Source organism: Anas acuta, chromosome 29, assembly GCF_963932015.1.
Source record: "Anas acuta chromosome 29, bAnaAcu1.1, whole genome shotgun sequence".
Lineage (NCBI taxonomy): Eukaryota > Metazoa > Chordata > Aves > Anseriformes > Anatidae > Anas > Anas acuta.
The window spans coordinates 2,494,113-2,509,592 of record NC_089007.1 but is presented as its reverse complement, the minus strand read 5'-3'; the positions used below and the strand labels follow the sequence as shown (position 1 = coordinate 2,509,592).

Genomic DNA, 15,480 nt, shown 5'->3' with positions numbered 1-15,480 from the left:
GACTTTTAATCCCACTGCTAATTTTTACCAAAACCCACCTCTGCCTGCTGGCTCACGAGGAGCACAGGCAGGACCACGAAAATCCCCTTGGAAGGAGGCTCGGGATGGCAGGACCTCGCGCTCCACTCCCCCAGCATCTCCCTCATCGCGCTGCAGGAGCCCATTTCAGCTCCACCAAACCTCTTGCACCGAATCCTTTCCTCCGTAAGTGGCCAGGAAAGGGGGCACAGCACCTGTCTGTGGTGCACAGAGCGTAAATTTTGGGAACAGCCCCTGGGGAGTCATCACCAGGGGCTGGATTGAAGGTGGTGACCTGGAGAATGTGTCCAGGGTGTCCGTGCGTCCAGCATCCATACCCAAACTCACCCCAAACCACCCAGCACCATCTCGCCCTACCATGCCCAGGGCTACCCCGTGCCTGGGGTCTTCAGCACCCTGCTCTGGGGCCTCATCCAGCCCTGCCCCAACCTCTCCTCTGTGTTTGGGGCCACCCCGTGCCCGCTACATCTCGCCCCAGCCAGCACACGATGGGCTCCAGCTCCCTCCTGCTCCCATCAGGGCGTTGCGTGCAAGGGCTGCTGTTATAAAAATGGTATTTGGGGGATTTTTTTTTCTTTTTTTTTTTTTTATTTATTTTTAATATATTTTTTTTTTACAAGCAACAGCCAGTAAACAAAGAGCAAATATGTGCTGAGTCGGCTCCCTCCTCGCAGGGTGGGTCGGCCTCGCTGCTGCAAGGCTGGGGGCCGCGCTCGCAGCAAAGCGGGCGGTGGGGCCAGTTGGCACGGCATGGCACGGCCCAGTGCCACCAAACCCGGCCAAATTCCCCCCTTCTTGGCCGGGAGGACGTGTGGAAGTGGCCCGCTTGCCCTTGCTCTGCTCCGTGCTGCCAGCAGGTCTCCATCTCCGCACCCACGCGTGGGTGCTGCAAGCGCAGTTTTGGCTAAAATTAGCAGGATGGGACCCCAGGTGGACAAATGGGTGGACATCCCGAGGGAAATGGGAGGACTGGGCAGCCTCCTTGGGGACCTTTTGGTCCTCCAGCCGTCCTCCACCACTCCCAGTGCCATGCTCCCAGCCCAGCCACATTTGGGTCCCTCCACGGCCACCTCCAGGATGCTTGGAGACCTCTTTGTGCCATGCCCTAGAGCTATGGGGCACCCCTAAGGACGGCCCCAGAGCCCACGCAGAGGACTCAAGGCCGATTTTTATGGACCCAGCTCGCCCAGGGTGCCATCAGCACCCAAAGGCACCTTTCCAAGGGCCAGGTCCAGCAGCTCCAACGAGGCTCGGCCGCGGAGGCCCCCAGCGCCTGGCGGGGCTGCGGCGCTCGAACCCTTTGAAACGCCGCTTCCGGCCTCCCCACATCTTGAAAGCAGATTGCTAAAATGCAAAAAATCTGTTGTTTTCCTTAATGCTGCTTTGAATATCTGCAAGCGCCGCTCAGGCAGGAAGACGGGATCAGGGCAGCGGACGTGGGCGAAGAGGGGACCCTCCCCGTGCCGGCCGTGAGGGTGCTGGGACCTCAGCAAGGTGCTGGAGAGCCGAACCCAGAGGGTGCTGGAGGGCTGCAGGCTGAGCTGTGCTTCGTGGCAGGCTCCTTCCAACACCAAAAACCCTTTTTGAGGCACAAAATGCGTGCTGAGTTCGGCAGATGCCGCCCTGTTTCTGCAGGCTTCCTCGCGTGGCCAAGCGCCGCGCGATACGAACGCTGCTGCACCCCCAGTTGGGTGAAAAAATGGGGAATTTTGTGAAAAGTCTGCTGTTGGGTGGTGAAGCCTGCTCTGCCCTGAGAAAGGAGCTGGGGTCCCCAGGATTTTGGGGAGCCTGCAGGAAGGAAAGGGCCCTGGTGCACGGTGGGGGGCTGGAGGGGTGGTTGTGGCCCTTTAGAGCCACCCGAGCCCCGGCTCCCCTCGCATCCCAGCTCCAAAGGGCTGAGCCTGGAATTTGGGCTGGGCTCCTGCCCTGCCTGGTTTGGGGCAGGGGCTGGAGACCTTGCCGTGGGGTAGGAAAAACCTCTTCCCATCCTGACTGGTGCAGCCCTACCCGTGTTTCGGAGGGCACCTGGATGCACCGAGCTGCAAATCCCAAACCACAGCACAATGGAACCACCCAGGGGACACCAAACCCCAAAAACCAAGCGAAGAGCCATCACCTGAACCTCGCAGGCAGCCCAGGAGCAGCTTCGTGGCCAGGAACCTACAGACAGGGGGATGTCGGGACACCACGCCGGGTGGGTACCAACGTCCCCGAGCGTCCCTCTCGCTGCGCCACCCGGCCACCCCGCTCAGCCCCAGGGCCTGACGCAGGGGACAAGGCCCTGGGAGGGGGCTCTGGTGCTGTCCCCGTCTGGTGCTGTCAGCCCTCGGCTCATCCCCATCCACGGCAGAGACTCGGTGGCTCCACAGCAGAACGAAACCAGCTGGGATTTCGGCACGAAGGAGCCGGGAGCGGTGCCAGGAGCGACCTCCCAGCGCAGGAGCAGCTCCCAGAGCCGCTCGTGAGACCCCAGCGAGGCACAAGCAAACCCCAAAATCCCCCCCCCCGGTGCATCTCAACCCCCCCAGACCCTCTAGACCATCCTGGGGTGGGGATTTAGGTGAAAAAAAAAACAGTGACTTTTGCAGACCTCAGCTTGAAAGGGGCTTGGTCCATGCCCAAAGGGCTCCAACCTGGCTGCAGCTCCAAGGGGACCTCAGCCGGGCTGCCCTGGTGGTGCAGGACCCTGCTGCAGCCCGGGGGGGGGTCCCAGCTCGCCCCCTCCGTGCTGCTCCACCGCCGCTCCCCATGGCCAAGCCGCTGCTGCCCTCCGCCGGCCGCTGCCCACCCTGCACCCATGGGTGCTGGCTCCTGGTTCAACCAGGACCCCCCCCTCCAGGCTGCTCCTGCTGGGGTGGCAGAGGGAAAAAAACCCTCCTGCCCCCAGCAGACCCCTCAGCTCTCACCCCAGAAGCCCCCAGGGAGGCTGCTTGGGGTCTTTTTGGGGAAGGCGGCCAGGGATGGGGCTGAGCCCAGCAAACTCGTTTCGTTTGTGGCTGGAGCTCCCCCAGCTCCACTCGGACCCCTTCCTCCTGGAGGAAAAGCTTCAAAGGGGCGATGCTGCCCCAGCGCCTCCCAGATTTATTCCAAATGTTCTCATTATCACGGCCTCCCCCCGGCCAGGAGACGGAAAGCAGACGATGGGCAATAAATATGTGGGGTCTTCTCCCTGAGCAGAGGTTTGGGAATCTCACCTGGGGCTGCAGGGGCGCACAATTCCAGATTTTTACTATTTATAAGACAACAACCCCCCCCCAGTAAGTCCTTTGTGGGATCCCTTGGGGAGAAAATTCATGGCTCCGAAATAAAAACGCACCTCGAAGGTGTGGTTTGGGGAGGGGAAAGACAGGGCGTGAAGTTTTGGGAGGAAAGAAACAAAAAACAGATAAAAAATAGCAATACCTGATATGGTACGTGTGGTTATAGGTGCTGAGGGTGCAGTAAAGGTTAAAATTGCTGTGATTGTGCATCGCCCCCAAAAGCGAAGTGTTTTGTACAATTCCTGTCCTCCCCACACCCCTGCAGGCTTTCAATGGGAAAGGGAAAGAGCCGGAATTTAACAATTTTATAGAACAAATTCTGCAGACAGCGTTTTGGTGAGAAAGACGAGTGTATTTCTGCTCTCCCCGTGGTGTCACACACGAGTTACACAGCGCAGCTTAGTACAAGGAGACACTGGGATACACACGAAGGAGCCCCGCCGTGGATCGCTCCATCCCGCTGCAGGACCGAGCCTTACACCAAGCGTGCAAACGAAGCGGAAACGATGTAAAAATATATTATATATTTACAGAGACGATCTCTTAAAAAGCCGAGATGGAAGTAGAAATTCCAGAGCTAAAACATGGCAGGGAGAAAACGGGGAGGGAGGGGGGGGTTAGATGCTGTGAGCTGTTTCGTAGGCAAATTTAGTGTCACAAAAATAAACTTTAAAAACCTCCGGGGTCAGCCGAGGGGATTTTGGGGATGTGTGCCCGGGAAGGGAGCCCCGATGTGCTGCTTGCTGCGAACACGTGGGCAGAGTCGTGCTGGGGAAACGTGAGACGAGAGATGGCTTCTTGGAGACACCCACCCTAAAACCTCCCTAAAACCTCCCGCAAACCCCGCGTCGGGTCCGTGGCAGGGAATGCCGGGCATGCTGGCAGCCTGACGTCAGCAGCACGGGAGATTTTAGGATTTAAAAGCCTGAGCATTAACCTCGTAAGCGCATTTCACGTCCGCAGCCTTTTGTTGGGCTCCAGCAGCCTCCAGCAGGTTCCCCGGCACGGCTGGCTTGGTGCATTGACCCGGCGTCCCTCCGGCTGGGTAAATTGAGGATCTTCCCACCCAAAAACCAAGGGAATGCTCTCCAGGTGTTGTCAGCTGCTTGCAAAATACCCTCAGCAACTTTATTTAATTATTACGTGCTCAAACCTCTCGCCTTCCAAAGCACAGCAAGGACCAGTGGCGGCGCAGGCGGTGCCTCCATCGGGCACTCCTTTTGGAGGCTTCCTGGATACCTTTTTTTATTTTTGAGGACTGAACTTTCCCTCTCTCAACCTGCTCTCCGATACAGGGAAGCTGAGCCAAGAAAAGGAAACGCTGCTACCTATGGAAATATTTTTTTTTAGAAGAATCACGTTCAGGTTTCTCCTGAGGTTCAGGTAAGCAAGCCCTTCCCCAGCGCACCTGCCACCCAAACACCTTGTCCTGCTCCCTAGAAAATTTAGCATGAAATAAAATATTAAATTCCTTCTAGGTTAGCAGCCAGAATCAGCACTCTCCATCTCTGAGAGAGGCAAGGGACGCCTGGCACTAAAGGGATGGAGACGATTTCCACCCAGCAGGGTTTCTGGGCACATTTGGGCACCTCCTGGCGATGCCCTCGCCAGCACGAGGTGTGGGGGTGCTGTGTGGGCTCCCTCCCCACGTGTAAGCCCAAGGACTCGAGGGCAACGCAAAGAGTGGGTCTGGACGTGCTGTGTGGAAGCAGACGGGGTCTTTTGACCCGCTACCAGACACTGGGACTCCCGGGCAAGTTAAAGACTGGATTGACATCGTTAGCCAAACTTTAAATGGTTGAGTAAAAGCAATTAGGAAGAACCCCTACTGCAGACAGACAAACCAAGCAGCACTGGGTGAGTTCCTTCTCTGCCTCTTGCGCATCTCTCGCACGGACCATGCCTTCGGGGGGCAGATCAGACCTCCAGCACCTTCAGACGGGATTGAAGTCCAAGTGTTAGAAGTCACTGAGGATACTGATGTCCGCGAACTCGTTCCTGTACCGGTAGGCGTACAGACTGAGCAGGAAGGCCCATTTCAAGGAGATGAAGCTCCAGACGCACGACAGGTAGTAGCTCCTGGGATCAGTCAGGGCTAGGAGAGAGAACAAGGACGCGAGGTGCATTTACAAAGCGTTTTATTCCTTACGCAGCCAGGCCAGAAAAAAAAAAAAAAAAAAAAAAAAAAAAACCTCGGTCCCAAACGAAAACGCAGTCCCAAAAAAAAAAAAAAACACAAACATGATCCTTCTCCCTTTGATCTACGGCCAAGCAACCACGGGGAGGAATGACACGAGGACACGAGCCCTCATATGACACTTGCACAGCTCCCAGGGACGCGGCTGTGCGTGCTGACTGAGCTCCGAAGGCATCTCACCCCGCTGGCTCCTGCTTAGATTGCAAAGTCCTCGCCCACCTGCTTTACGAGCGCTGAGGCGCGGTGTTTCAGAGCACTCCCCTCAGCTGTCAGAGGAGAAAATTCCAGTTTCTGCTGAAGATTAAGCTGGGAAATGGGGATTGTTTGCAGGTTGAGCTATCAGGCAGCAGCAGACGGGCGCTGCCCCAGGGAGTGGTGCCCATCGGCTCTCGTGTCAGCAGGTCGTGACAGCAAAAAAAAATGAAATGCATTCTGGCACCCTCCCCAAAAACCTCACGGTGCCTCTCAAGAGGTGGCAGGAGCCCCTCGCAGTCTGCTCCTTCCCACCCAGCCCCAGTAACCCCCAGCAGCACCAGTTGCTGCTCCCAGTACTGCTGCCAGGTACTTACACTGGTGCTTGGTGATGGCCAGGACGAGGAAGGTGCAGATCCCCACCACTGAGAGGGCTGAGAAGAGGATCCCGATGAAGAGGAAGAACCTCAGCCCTTTTAACCAGGTCCTCCAGTAATCCTGCACATACATCACATGCGTGATTAGGGCCCAGAGCGCCAGAACACCTGCTCGATCAGACAGCAAGGGGAATCAGTACCGTGCATCACACCGCCGCACAGAAAGGTGCTGAATAAATACACACCCCAAAAACCGCCCCCAAAAAATCACCGAATGTTAACACTTCATTGCCAGGGCACTCGGAAAAGGGGAGCCAAAAGGGCTGCCTGTGTGAGCATCGCCCTCCGCAAGCACCCCACAGCTTTAGGGCAGGCTTTAGGGTACAGGTCCGGATCCTTTTTGGCTCCAGCACATCTCCACGTAACCCCGCAGGGCATCCCCGCGCACAAACCCCCTCCGAGCCCTGGAGGTGATCCAAAATTACCAGCCACTGGGATCCGTGTCACCATCCAGCTGCCCTACAGGAAAACCTTTGTTTTCCTTTGCATTTATCCACAGAGCAAATTTACTCCTTATGCTAAAGAAGGGTTACCACGAGTTGGGGACGGGACCACGCTGCTGCGCCGATGGATAATTGCACAAGAGTACAAGGAACACGATCCAAAGCTCTCCCAAACGAGCTTAATTCAGGTTTTACCCAATTACCACGAAGCCTTCCTGTCCTCCTTGCTGTTTTCTGTGCTTTCAGAGAACCGTAAAGCTATTTCTATTTTTTTCCCCAATTTATTTTGAAATATTCTGACAGCAGCTTGAGCGTTTGAACCGCGTGGCCCAAGCCCTTAACGCACAAAGGAAGCACCGGGGAACAAAACCCCACAAGGCTGCTGCCAAGCTGGTCGGGTTTTCATTTTCAAAGGGCTGTGACATTTCTGTCGGCGTTTCTGAAAGCAGAAGGGTGCAGGAGTTCAGCTCCCAGCTGATTATTTACATACAATTCCCACTTTAGGGCAAAGCATGCTCGGGAGGTGCTGAAGGTGGACGAAATCTGGCTCCGCGCTCCTGGGGCTGGCCCAAAACGTGCGGGTTACACAAGCAGACAAGCAGCTGAGCACGTCCAGGTCTTTGTTCTGCGTTTTAAGATCAGCACGGCTTTTGTGGAAGCAGCAAAAGGCACTTCCAAGGGCTCCGGGGACCATTCCCCAACCACATTTCAACCCCAGAAATGTCAGAAGGGAGAGGAAATGAGGGAGCGAAAGGCACGAAAGACCCTAAACACCGAGCACTTTCTGATGTAAGGAGGAATGACACATCCTCCCCTGATCTTGTGCTTTTAAAAAAAGCCTCCTTTTCACCAAAAACAAAGGAAAAACCGAGACCAGGCACTCGGTGTAAGAAAAGTGGGTCCAAATGCTTAAAGAGCTTCCCGGTGCTCCTCCTTTTTGCAGCCACCTCCTGTAGATATCTTATTTTAAGGGTGGCAGCAAGGAGGGAGGAAAAAAAGGACAAAAAAGGACAAAAAAGGACCATAGCACTGCTAAAATACCAGGCTGCTTTCCAGGGTACCCTGTAATAACACAGAACCCCCCCCTCTGCAGCTACTTTCAGTGCCTTAGGGTGGTGCCAAGTGGCTGCGGACACCCTCCACGGTGCCCCAGAGGAAGAAAAATGTGGATGATGGAGCAGAAAAGGCAACTTTTCACTAGGGGAACTCCGGATTTTGCTGCTGTGGCTCTCCCCAGGGCAGCAGGGATGCTGCTGTGCCACGACGGGGCTGGCAGGAGGCATTTTGGAGCTCTGCAGATGACCATGATTGTGCTGGTGATGCCCTCCAGAAAGCCTATCATGGGATTTGGTGACAAAGCCCAGCGCCCAGCTTGCTGATCCACCACTTCCTCGACTTCACGTTACCTTTAAGCTCGTGCTCTAGCAAGTTCAACCCACATTTAAAAAAATATATATAAAAAAAATAAGGAACTTTGGCTTTGTGATTAGCAAAACCAAGCTGCTTCCCCAGCGGCGCTTTCAGATGACTTGGCACAATTGATCTGAAGTGCTGAGTCAAGCTGCTCGTGTTTCCACGCCAAAAAAGCCTCTCATGCCCCAAAAGCTCTCGTGGTAAGAACAGAAGAAGCACATGAGCATCACCAGATCCCCCCCCCAGCCTGCCCCTGCCTCTTCCCCAGCCCCAAAGCCTGACACAGCGCCCGAAAGGAAGCCGTGGGGCAAACCTCAGCAGTAAATCCCTAACGGTGACAAGGCAAAAAAAAACAGCTCCTCCACGTGCAGAGCTGGGTCACACGGCCGAGAGGCACAGAGAACCCTTTTTCCCCCAAAATATCACCAAAATGTTCTTTATCCCATGAAACAGGGGGGAGCGGGGTCCTCGCCAGCTCCGCCTGCCTCTCCTCCGCACCCCTAAAACACCCCCAAATCCTCCAGCGAGGCTACGGAGCTTGCAGAGCAGCAGGGTTTGGTGTTTTTTTTTTCCCTAAAAGGGCAGAAAAAGGCTACAAGAAGTTAACTCAGCTGGCAGAGCTGCCTCAAGAAGCATCCACAGCAGCAGAGGAAACGTGCGTGTGCTCAGACACAGGCAAAAGAAACGAGAGCAGGACTCTGGTCCTGAATCCCCCCCAAAAAAGGGGCCAGCAGCTTTAACACAAACCCCTCAGCTGGATGCAGGCAGCAGAACAGCAGCTAACTCAGTCACCTGTGCAACTGAAAAAAAAAAAAAACACATTTAAATTTATTAATTTATATATTAATATTTTTTTTTTTTTACTGGAATAGGAATAAAAGTGACGGCATTTAAAGCCTGCAGTGATTAACCGCAGGACCTTCAGCATCCTCAAGCTCCCCCAAATCCCCTCCCCACCCACACCTGTATTTTTGGAGCAGACCCAGAAGCTGCACTGACATCACCTGCTGGAAATAACACCAAAAAACTCGCTCCCCCCCCCCCCCTTTCTAGGGAAAGGTTTTGGCTGGGTGGATTTACTCCAAGCTGGAACCACCCTAAAAACGAGAGGCACCAAACAAAACACAATCGAGGGATTTCCGACAGAGAGCAGCGGGAAAGTTGTTACCTTTAAACCAAAAAAAAAAACCCACTAATTATCCAAAGTACACAAAGCTCCAGGAAAAGGAAGCCGGCCCATCAAACAACCACGAGAACATCTGAAACAACAGCAACAGGGGAAGTTTTTTTTTTTTTAAAGCCTTTTATACCTCTGAGCTGCTGTTTAATTCATATTTGAAATATAAAAACCTGCAGCATACTTGGAACATGTTTAAATACATCCTAAAAGGCAAGTCCCAAAGCCGGAGCGAGCTCAGCTTTTAGGCAGGTGGAGAAAAAGACGAAATCCTAAATATTTTGGTAAAGCCAACCAAGAGACAGGCTGGCACGCTTCAGCTGACGTGGGACCAAACTTTCGCTTTCTCACAGCATAAAACCAAAAAGCTGCGAGCGAACGGAGGCTTCCTCAGAGCCCTGGTCCCTGTAAAAAAAAAAAAAAAAAAAAAAAAAAAAGAAAAACACAAAACAACAAAATCGCATTGTTTGGCAGGGAAAAAAAACAGCGCAGCCTTCCCGGAGCTCGGAGCAGCCAGAGGCCACGTCTGCACGCCGTGCTGGGACGCAGCGTACGGCACTAACGGGCGGGCCAGATTCGAGGGAAAAAAACAACAAATGCGTGAGCGAGGAAAAAAAAATAATAAAAAAACACAACAAATGTGTAGAGCGAGGCCAAGAAGCCGAGCGCAGGAGCTCTCCTGCCAGCTGCCTGGAGCTCCAAGCGCTTGTGGACGACGGGACGAAGCTGACAGCGAGCAAAATGAGAATAAAAATGTAAAAATGAAAATTAAAAATTAAAATCTATTAAATTAAAATCTATTTGCATGGTTCTGGAAAAGATGAAGTCTACGGTGAGCAGCAAAAAGAGTTTTTTCAAGGCCTTCCGTCACTTTCCATCTGCAAAACCTCCTTTTACACATTCTGCTACTCAGCAGTGCCCGTTTTAAGCTCATTTTTCCCATTTTTGAGTTGCAGAAGCGTTGCCTTCGCTGGTTGATTCCCAGAAAGGGTAAAATCCTCTCTTCCGGCACTCCGAGCCAAGCCAGCTCAGCATCAGCTGTTTTTGGAAGAGGTTAAAAACGGGTTTTCTCTAAGCAGCAATTCTGCCAAAATAGCTGAGGATCAACACCGAAATATTTAAGGAAAACAGCTCTGGGAGGAGAGGAGCCTTTGGAGTATTCTAGTGAAAAGCCCTCAGTAAAACCTCCCTCTGGGCACGTGCAATCGAGGGCTTGGCTGTTTATTTTGGGACGTTTCGGTTCAGAGGAAAGCAGATCGGGCTGCACGGGCGCAAGAATTTAAAAAAAAAAAAAAAAAAAGGGTGATTTTTGAAATAAAATTTCAGCTGCTTGCTCGGCACCGGGCTGGCAAGTTGGTTTTGAAGCAGGAAATGGAAGATGTTCAGATTTCGGATGCTTTGTGCCTCTGCCATTCGTGCTGAAGACGAAACCAACATCACATTTATCACATTTTCCACGTGGGAAGGATTCGCTTCTCCCCTCACAAGATCACAGCGAAGCACAAACCCTGGGCTTTGGCTTTGTGTTTTCTTTTAATGTGTTTTTCCCCACTTTTTGCCACTGCTTAAGACAATAAGGCAGGCACAAGGCACAACTTAACTTCTTTTTAATTATTTTTTAAGTATATTTTAAGTATTATATACAAATCTGAGCAATTGGAAATGTTTTATTCCTGCTATGCTTTTTTTTTTGTGTTTGTTTTTTTTTTTTATTATTATTTTTTTTATGTTTTTTTTTTTTTTGGAGAGGGACCAAGCCAATCTGCCTGGATTTCCCTGGATTTTCCTCTTGGTGCCTTCAGAGAATCGCAGTTTTTGCACGCCGTGGGTGCTGTGCCCAGCCTCAGCCAGCTTCTGCTCCTTCCACTTATCAGATATTTGTCAAGTTTTGCAGTGTCTGAAAAGTGCGCTTTGTGTTTCATCTCCTTTGCAGCTGCTTTAATATCTGGTCCACATTATGTTCTCAAAGCACAAGCTCTCTATTTTGCCAGAAATATCCGAGCAGCTTGGAAACAGCCAATAAAGTCTCTTTGGAGTGGAAAAAAAAAACAAAAAAAACAAAAAAACAACTCTTTCTCTATTCAATTTAAGGAGAGAAGATACACACACAAGAACATTAAAAGCCACTCGGGAAAGGGCTGGATCCATCCTGAAAACATTTTAATTGCTTTCTTCTCTTTTAAATTGCCCCTGGCTGAACGAAAACATCAGTTTCGTGGAGATTCGTGGCTTACTTCAAAAAAAAAAAATTAATTTAAGGCGGTGAGGGAGGGGGAGGTCGAACACACAAACATTGAAGTCTAAAAGCCACTGTGACCAGCTCCAAACGAAATGGCAAACCACCGAGACGGGCAGCGTTAATTGGGGGATGACTTTTGGGGTCCCGTGATGGATCCGTTGAGCTGCTGTCCCGGGGGTTATCGGAAAGCCTCGGCCGGGTGTTTAGAACAAGGGGCTGATAGGGGAGGTCTGCCCCTGATTGAAGAGGATGAGAAAATCCCCACGTGGGCACGCCTGGAGGCAGAGCTGAGATTTAGAGGATTAGCGAGCTGGAGCTCATCTTACCGGGCGCTGTGGTTTTGGGGGGGGGGTTATTAGCATGAAAACCAACCAGAAAGACTGGAAAGAGGGTTGCTCAGCACCTGGAATTGCTCGCTTCTGGTTTCATAACTAGAAATTGGGGAATTGAGGGCTCTGGTTACAGCCTCAGCACAACCCCACCGCTCGCCCCTCCGCAGGAAACTTGGACGCTGCAGCTCGGGTTAAATTAATTCGAAGTTTAGTCCAAAGACTGCATCCAAGCAGGTGAAATTTAACAAAACCAGTAGTGGAAGAAAAATTTGAAAGGAAAACACAGGAGGAAAGGATCTCTGGAAGATTTGGAAAAGATAAATAAAGTGATTACAAAACCAGGGGTTCCTAATGCCAGGGGGATCAGCGAGGCTTCTTACAGAGATTAAAAGAGAGCCCAGGACAGCTCAGGAGAGAGGAAGCACCCAGATAAACACCCTAAAAAACACACCCTGATAACACCAAGTGCAGATCAGCAAAAATTTCGGCAGGCTGCAACCCCACGCGGGCAAGGGAGAAGCAACGACACCCAGCAGAGGTGATGGGAGAACCAGAAGGATTGCTACAACCAGATCTGCACGCACCAGCACGCTCGCAGAGAAGGCTGGCAGAAGCCTTGGCTTAATTAGAGCCACGTTAATTAGCAATTTTTGCTAAACTGCCAGCTACACCAGCCTAAACAATCCCCCCCCTCCCCCCATAAAGTGTCAGCGCTGCCAGCCACAACAGCCGGACCTGCAGCTCACGCAGGTGCTCGGATCGCTTTTGGAAGCTCCTGAGCGAAAAAAGGCACTTTTTGGCCCAAAAAACAAAAGCTTGGGGTGAGGACAGCGACCCCACGGAGCGCACGAGGACACCTCCAGCGGGGTTTTATGCTCGCCCCATGCCACCAGCAGCACCCACGCGCCGTGCTTGAGCCGTGCCGGGGGGATTAGGGGAGAAGCCGTCCTTCTGGCTGCGTTAAAAAAAAGTCGAAAGAGGGTTTTTTGGAGACCGAAGGGCACACAGCAGTGCCTGAGAGCGAACGTTGCAGCGTCTGCACAGCGGAAAGTTTCAGCCGCTCGCCCACTTCCTTCCCTGCCATTCTCTGCCAGTGGAAATTCAGAGCTGCTTAGCGTGCGACAACAAAAAGGGGTGCCAAAAACAAAACCCCGTGAAATACCCAAAACTGAGCGACCCGCGGTGCCTAAACACAAGGCCAACCTCCTACACGCTGATTTTTTTTTTTTCGTAGAACAAACTTAATTCTGCAAGCAGCCTTCGCTTCAGTGCACGGGGAAAAAAAAAACAGCAATTCTTATTTATTTTATTTTTTTTTAAGGCTCCCCCTCCAGCAGTGCCCGAGCACCCTACCCACGTGAAATGTCTGTCCCTGGAGGCTGGCACAACTTGGCTTGAAGGCTTGGCTGGCAGCAGAACAAATTTCAAAAGGTCCTGGCTGTACACGAGTGGTTCTGTTCCTACTCGACCCCAGGCTGTTTGCAGGACAGCACGCTATAAATGATCAGCTCAGGAGCATAAAGGAGAAATCTCACCTCATTTCGCCTGTGGGAACACGGAGAGCGAAGCAGAAGGGCAGGAAAAAGCAGCCGAGAGTGGGAGATGACAGGAGCCTCCTAAATTGGCTTTGTCACAACAGTGAAAGATGCCGAAAGCCTTTCTGATTATTTCTTAATGAGTTTCTGAGGGATACTACCGGGGCTCTGCCCCTGGACATTCCGCAGATGCGAATTCACTGAGTGCAACCTCGCAAATGACTATTTTTTTAATCTCGCTTACCTTGAGCCCCTGTTACCTTTAATCAAAATTAAAGATTTTTGGAGGAACGGCAAGAAGAGGGAGCTGAGGGAATCGGGTGGATGGCAAACCCAGCACAACCCCGGGCATCCCAGCTGCCCTGCTGGGGCAAACACCCAGGCGGTCACAGCAGCGTTGGATTCACTCGTGTGCAAGCAGAAATTCGGATTCTTTACCAAATTTCACTTCCCTTTAAGCTCCAGGTGGTTGCTTGAATTCAGCCAGAGAAAACCCCGGAGCTGGTGAGTGGAGGGATGGCTGCGATCTGCTCCAACCCAGCCATTAACGAAAAATATAAAACTTAAACAAGATATTGATGCACCACTGATGTCAGAGGACATAAAGATGGGTTTTTACAGCCTGTGGCCTGTCCGAAAAGCAGCTCAAACGCCTGTCTCAGAGCATCCAGCCCGGATGCTTTCAGCAGGTACAAACCTCAGGAAGCGGGCAATTTGGGTTTTCCCTGAAAACACAGAGCAGGCGTAAATGCTGCTTTCCAGGCCAAAATCTCGCCGGGAAAGTCAACAAAACTTTTAAGTTTTGAAGTTTAAAATAAAAGCCTCTTTTCGGTAAGAAGGCCGGCCGGCACCTGGGGCTCCCCGCACGCAGGTGCGGTCGGCGTGTCCCAAAAAATGCTGCTTGGCTTCTCCAGCTGCAAACACAGCCAGACACCGGCCCCTGGTCCCAAGCTCCCCAAATACCCTTGGGGGAGGCCAGGAGAAGCCCCCAAACCCCCACCCAAGGCTTGAAGCCCCCCGGGGGCTGTCACAGGGAGCTTCCCACCACTAAAGGGCCCCCCGAGGATCCCCAAATCCAGCTCCTGGCTCCGGACCCCGAACCCCAACCACGTTTCTGAGAGCGTTGGGACAGGGATCCCCCAACTCCAGGGCTGCGACCGGGTCCCAGGGGATCCCATCCCAGTGCCGAGCACCTCTGGGTGCAGAACTGCCCCTGGAGCTCGCCTGTCACAGCCCCGGGCCCAGCACCACGGCCTCAGCACCAGCCCCAGCACCCCGGGCTCAGCACCCCGGGCACGAACGGCTCCTGCCCCCCCCAATTTCCCCCCCAGCCCCAATTTCCCCCCCAGCCCCCCAGGCCCAACACCCTGGGCCCAGCACCAGCACCCGGGGCACAAATGGCTCCTGCCTGCCATGATCACCCCCCCAGCCCCAGCACCAGGCCCAGCACCACGGGCCCAGCACCCCAGGCACGAACGGCTCCTGCCCACCTTGATCTCCCCCTGCCAGCCCCATTCCCAGCCCCATTCCCAGCCCCATTCCCAGCCCCATTCCCAGCCCCCCAGCCACAGCCACAGCCCTGGGCCCAGCACCATGGCCACGAATGGCTCCTGCCCACCCCAATTTCCCCCCCAGCCCCCCAGGCCCAGCACCCTGGGCCCAGCCCCAGCACCCCGGGCACGAACGGCTCCTGCCCGCCCCAATCTCCCCCCCCAGCCCCATTCCCAGCCCCGTTCCCAGCCCCAGCGTACCGGACAGCCCCCCGGCGGCGGCGGTGGCGGGCTGTCGGAAGGCAGCGGCCAGGCTCCAGGTGAAGAAGGCCGAGAGCCCCAGCGCGCAGCCGGTGGCCGCGTAGGCCAGGCGCAGGGCGAGCGCCCGGCTCACCGCCATCGGAGCGCTGCGCCGGCAAGCCCCGCCCACCGCCGACAAGCCCCGCCCACCGCCCTTTAAACCACGCCCACCTCCCTCAAGCCACGCCCACCCCCGCGCTTAAACCCAATGTGCGCCGCCGTCGAGCCACGCCCACCAGACTCAAAGCCACGCCCACAAAGCTTAAGGCCTCGCCCATTAGACACAAGCCACGCCCATCACGCGGAAGCCACGCCCACCACCCAGTCCCGTCTCCGAGTCCCGCCGCTAGGCCACGCCCACTGTGGTCACTAAGCCACGCCCACTGGCAGGGCGCCCCCCGGCGGCCCGGAGGATTTGGGGGGGAA

General features: G+C 53.8%; 1 protein-coding gene across 1 annotated transcript; it reads right to left on the bottom strand.

The window, feature by feature from the left end:
- Positions 1–3,630: 3,630 nt before the first annotated feature.
- Positions 3,631–15,209, bottom strand: SLC48A1 (solute carrier family 48 member 1). The gene is made up of 3 exons (XM_068663390.1): positions 15,016–15,209; positions 6,066–6,233; positions 3,631–5,394 (listed from the first exon to the last, which is right to left on the bottom strand). Exons 1-3 carry the CDS (start codon positions 15,152–15,154, stop codon positions 5,258–5,260), a joined length of 444 nt encoding a protein of 147 aa, XP_068519491.1. The 5' UTR covers positions 15,155–15,209; the 3' UTR covers positions 3,631–5,257.
- Between the last annotated feature and the right edge of the window lie 271 nt (positions 15,210–15,480).

Coding starts and splice junctions, on each gene's coding strand:
- SLC48A1 (XM_068663390.1), bottom strand. CDS start 15,154: ATGGCGGTGAGCCGGGCGCTCGCCCTGCGCCTGGCCTACGCGGCCACC. Junction 6,234..15,015: donor CGCCGCCGGGGGGCTGTCCG/GTACGCTGGGGC, acceptor CTGATCGAGCAG/GTGTTCTGGCGCTCTGGGCC. Junction 5,395..6,065: donor GGCCATCACCAAGCACCAGT/GTAAGTACCTGG, acceptor TCTCTCTCCTAG/CCCTGACTGATCCCAGGAGC.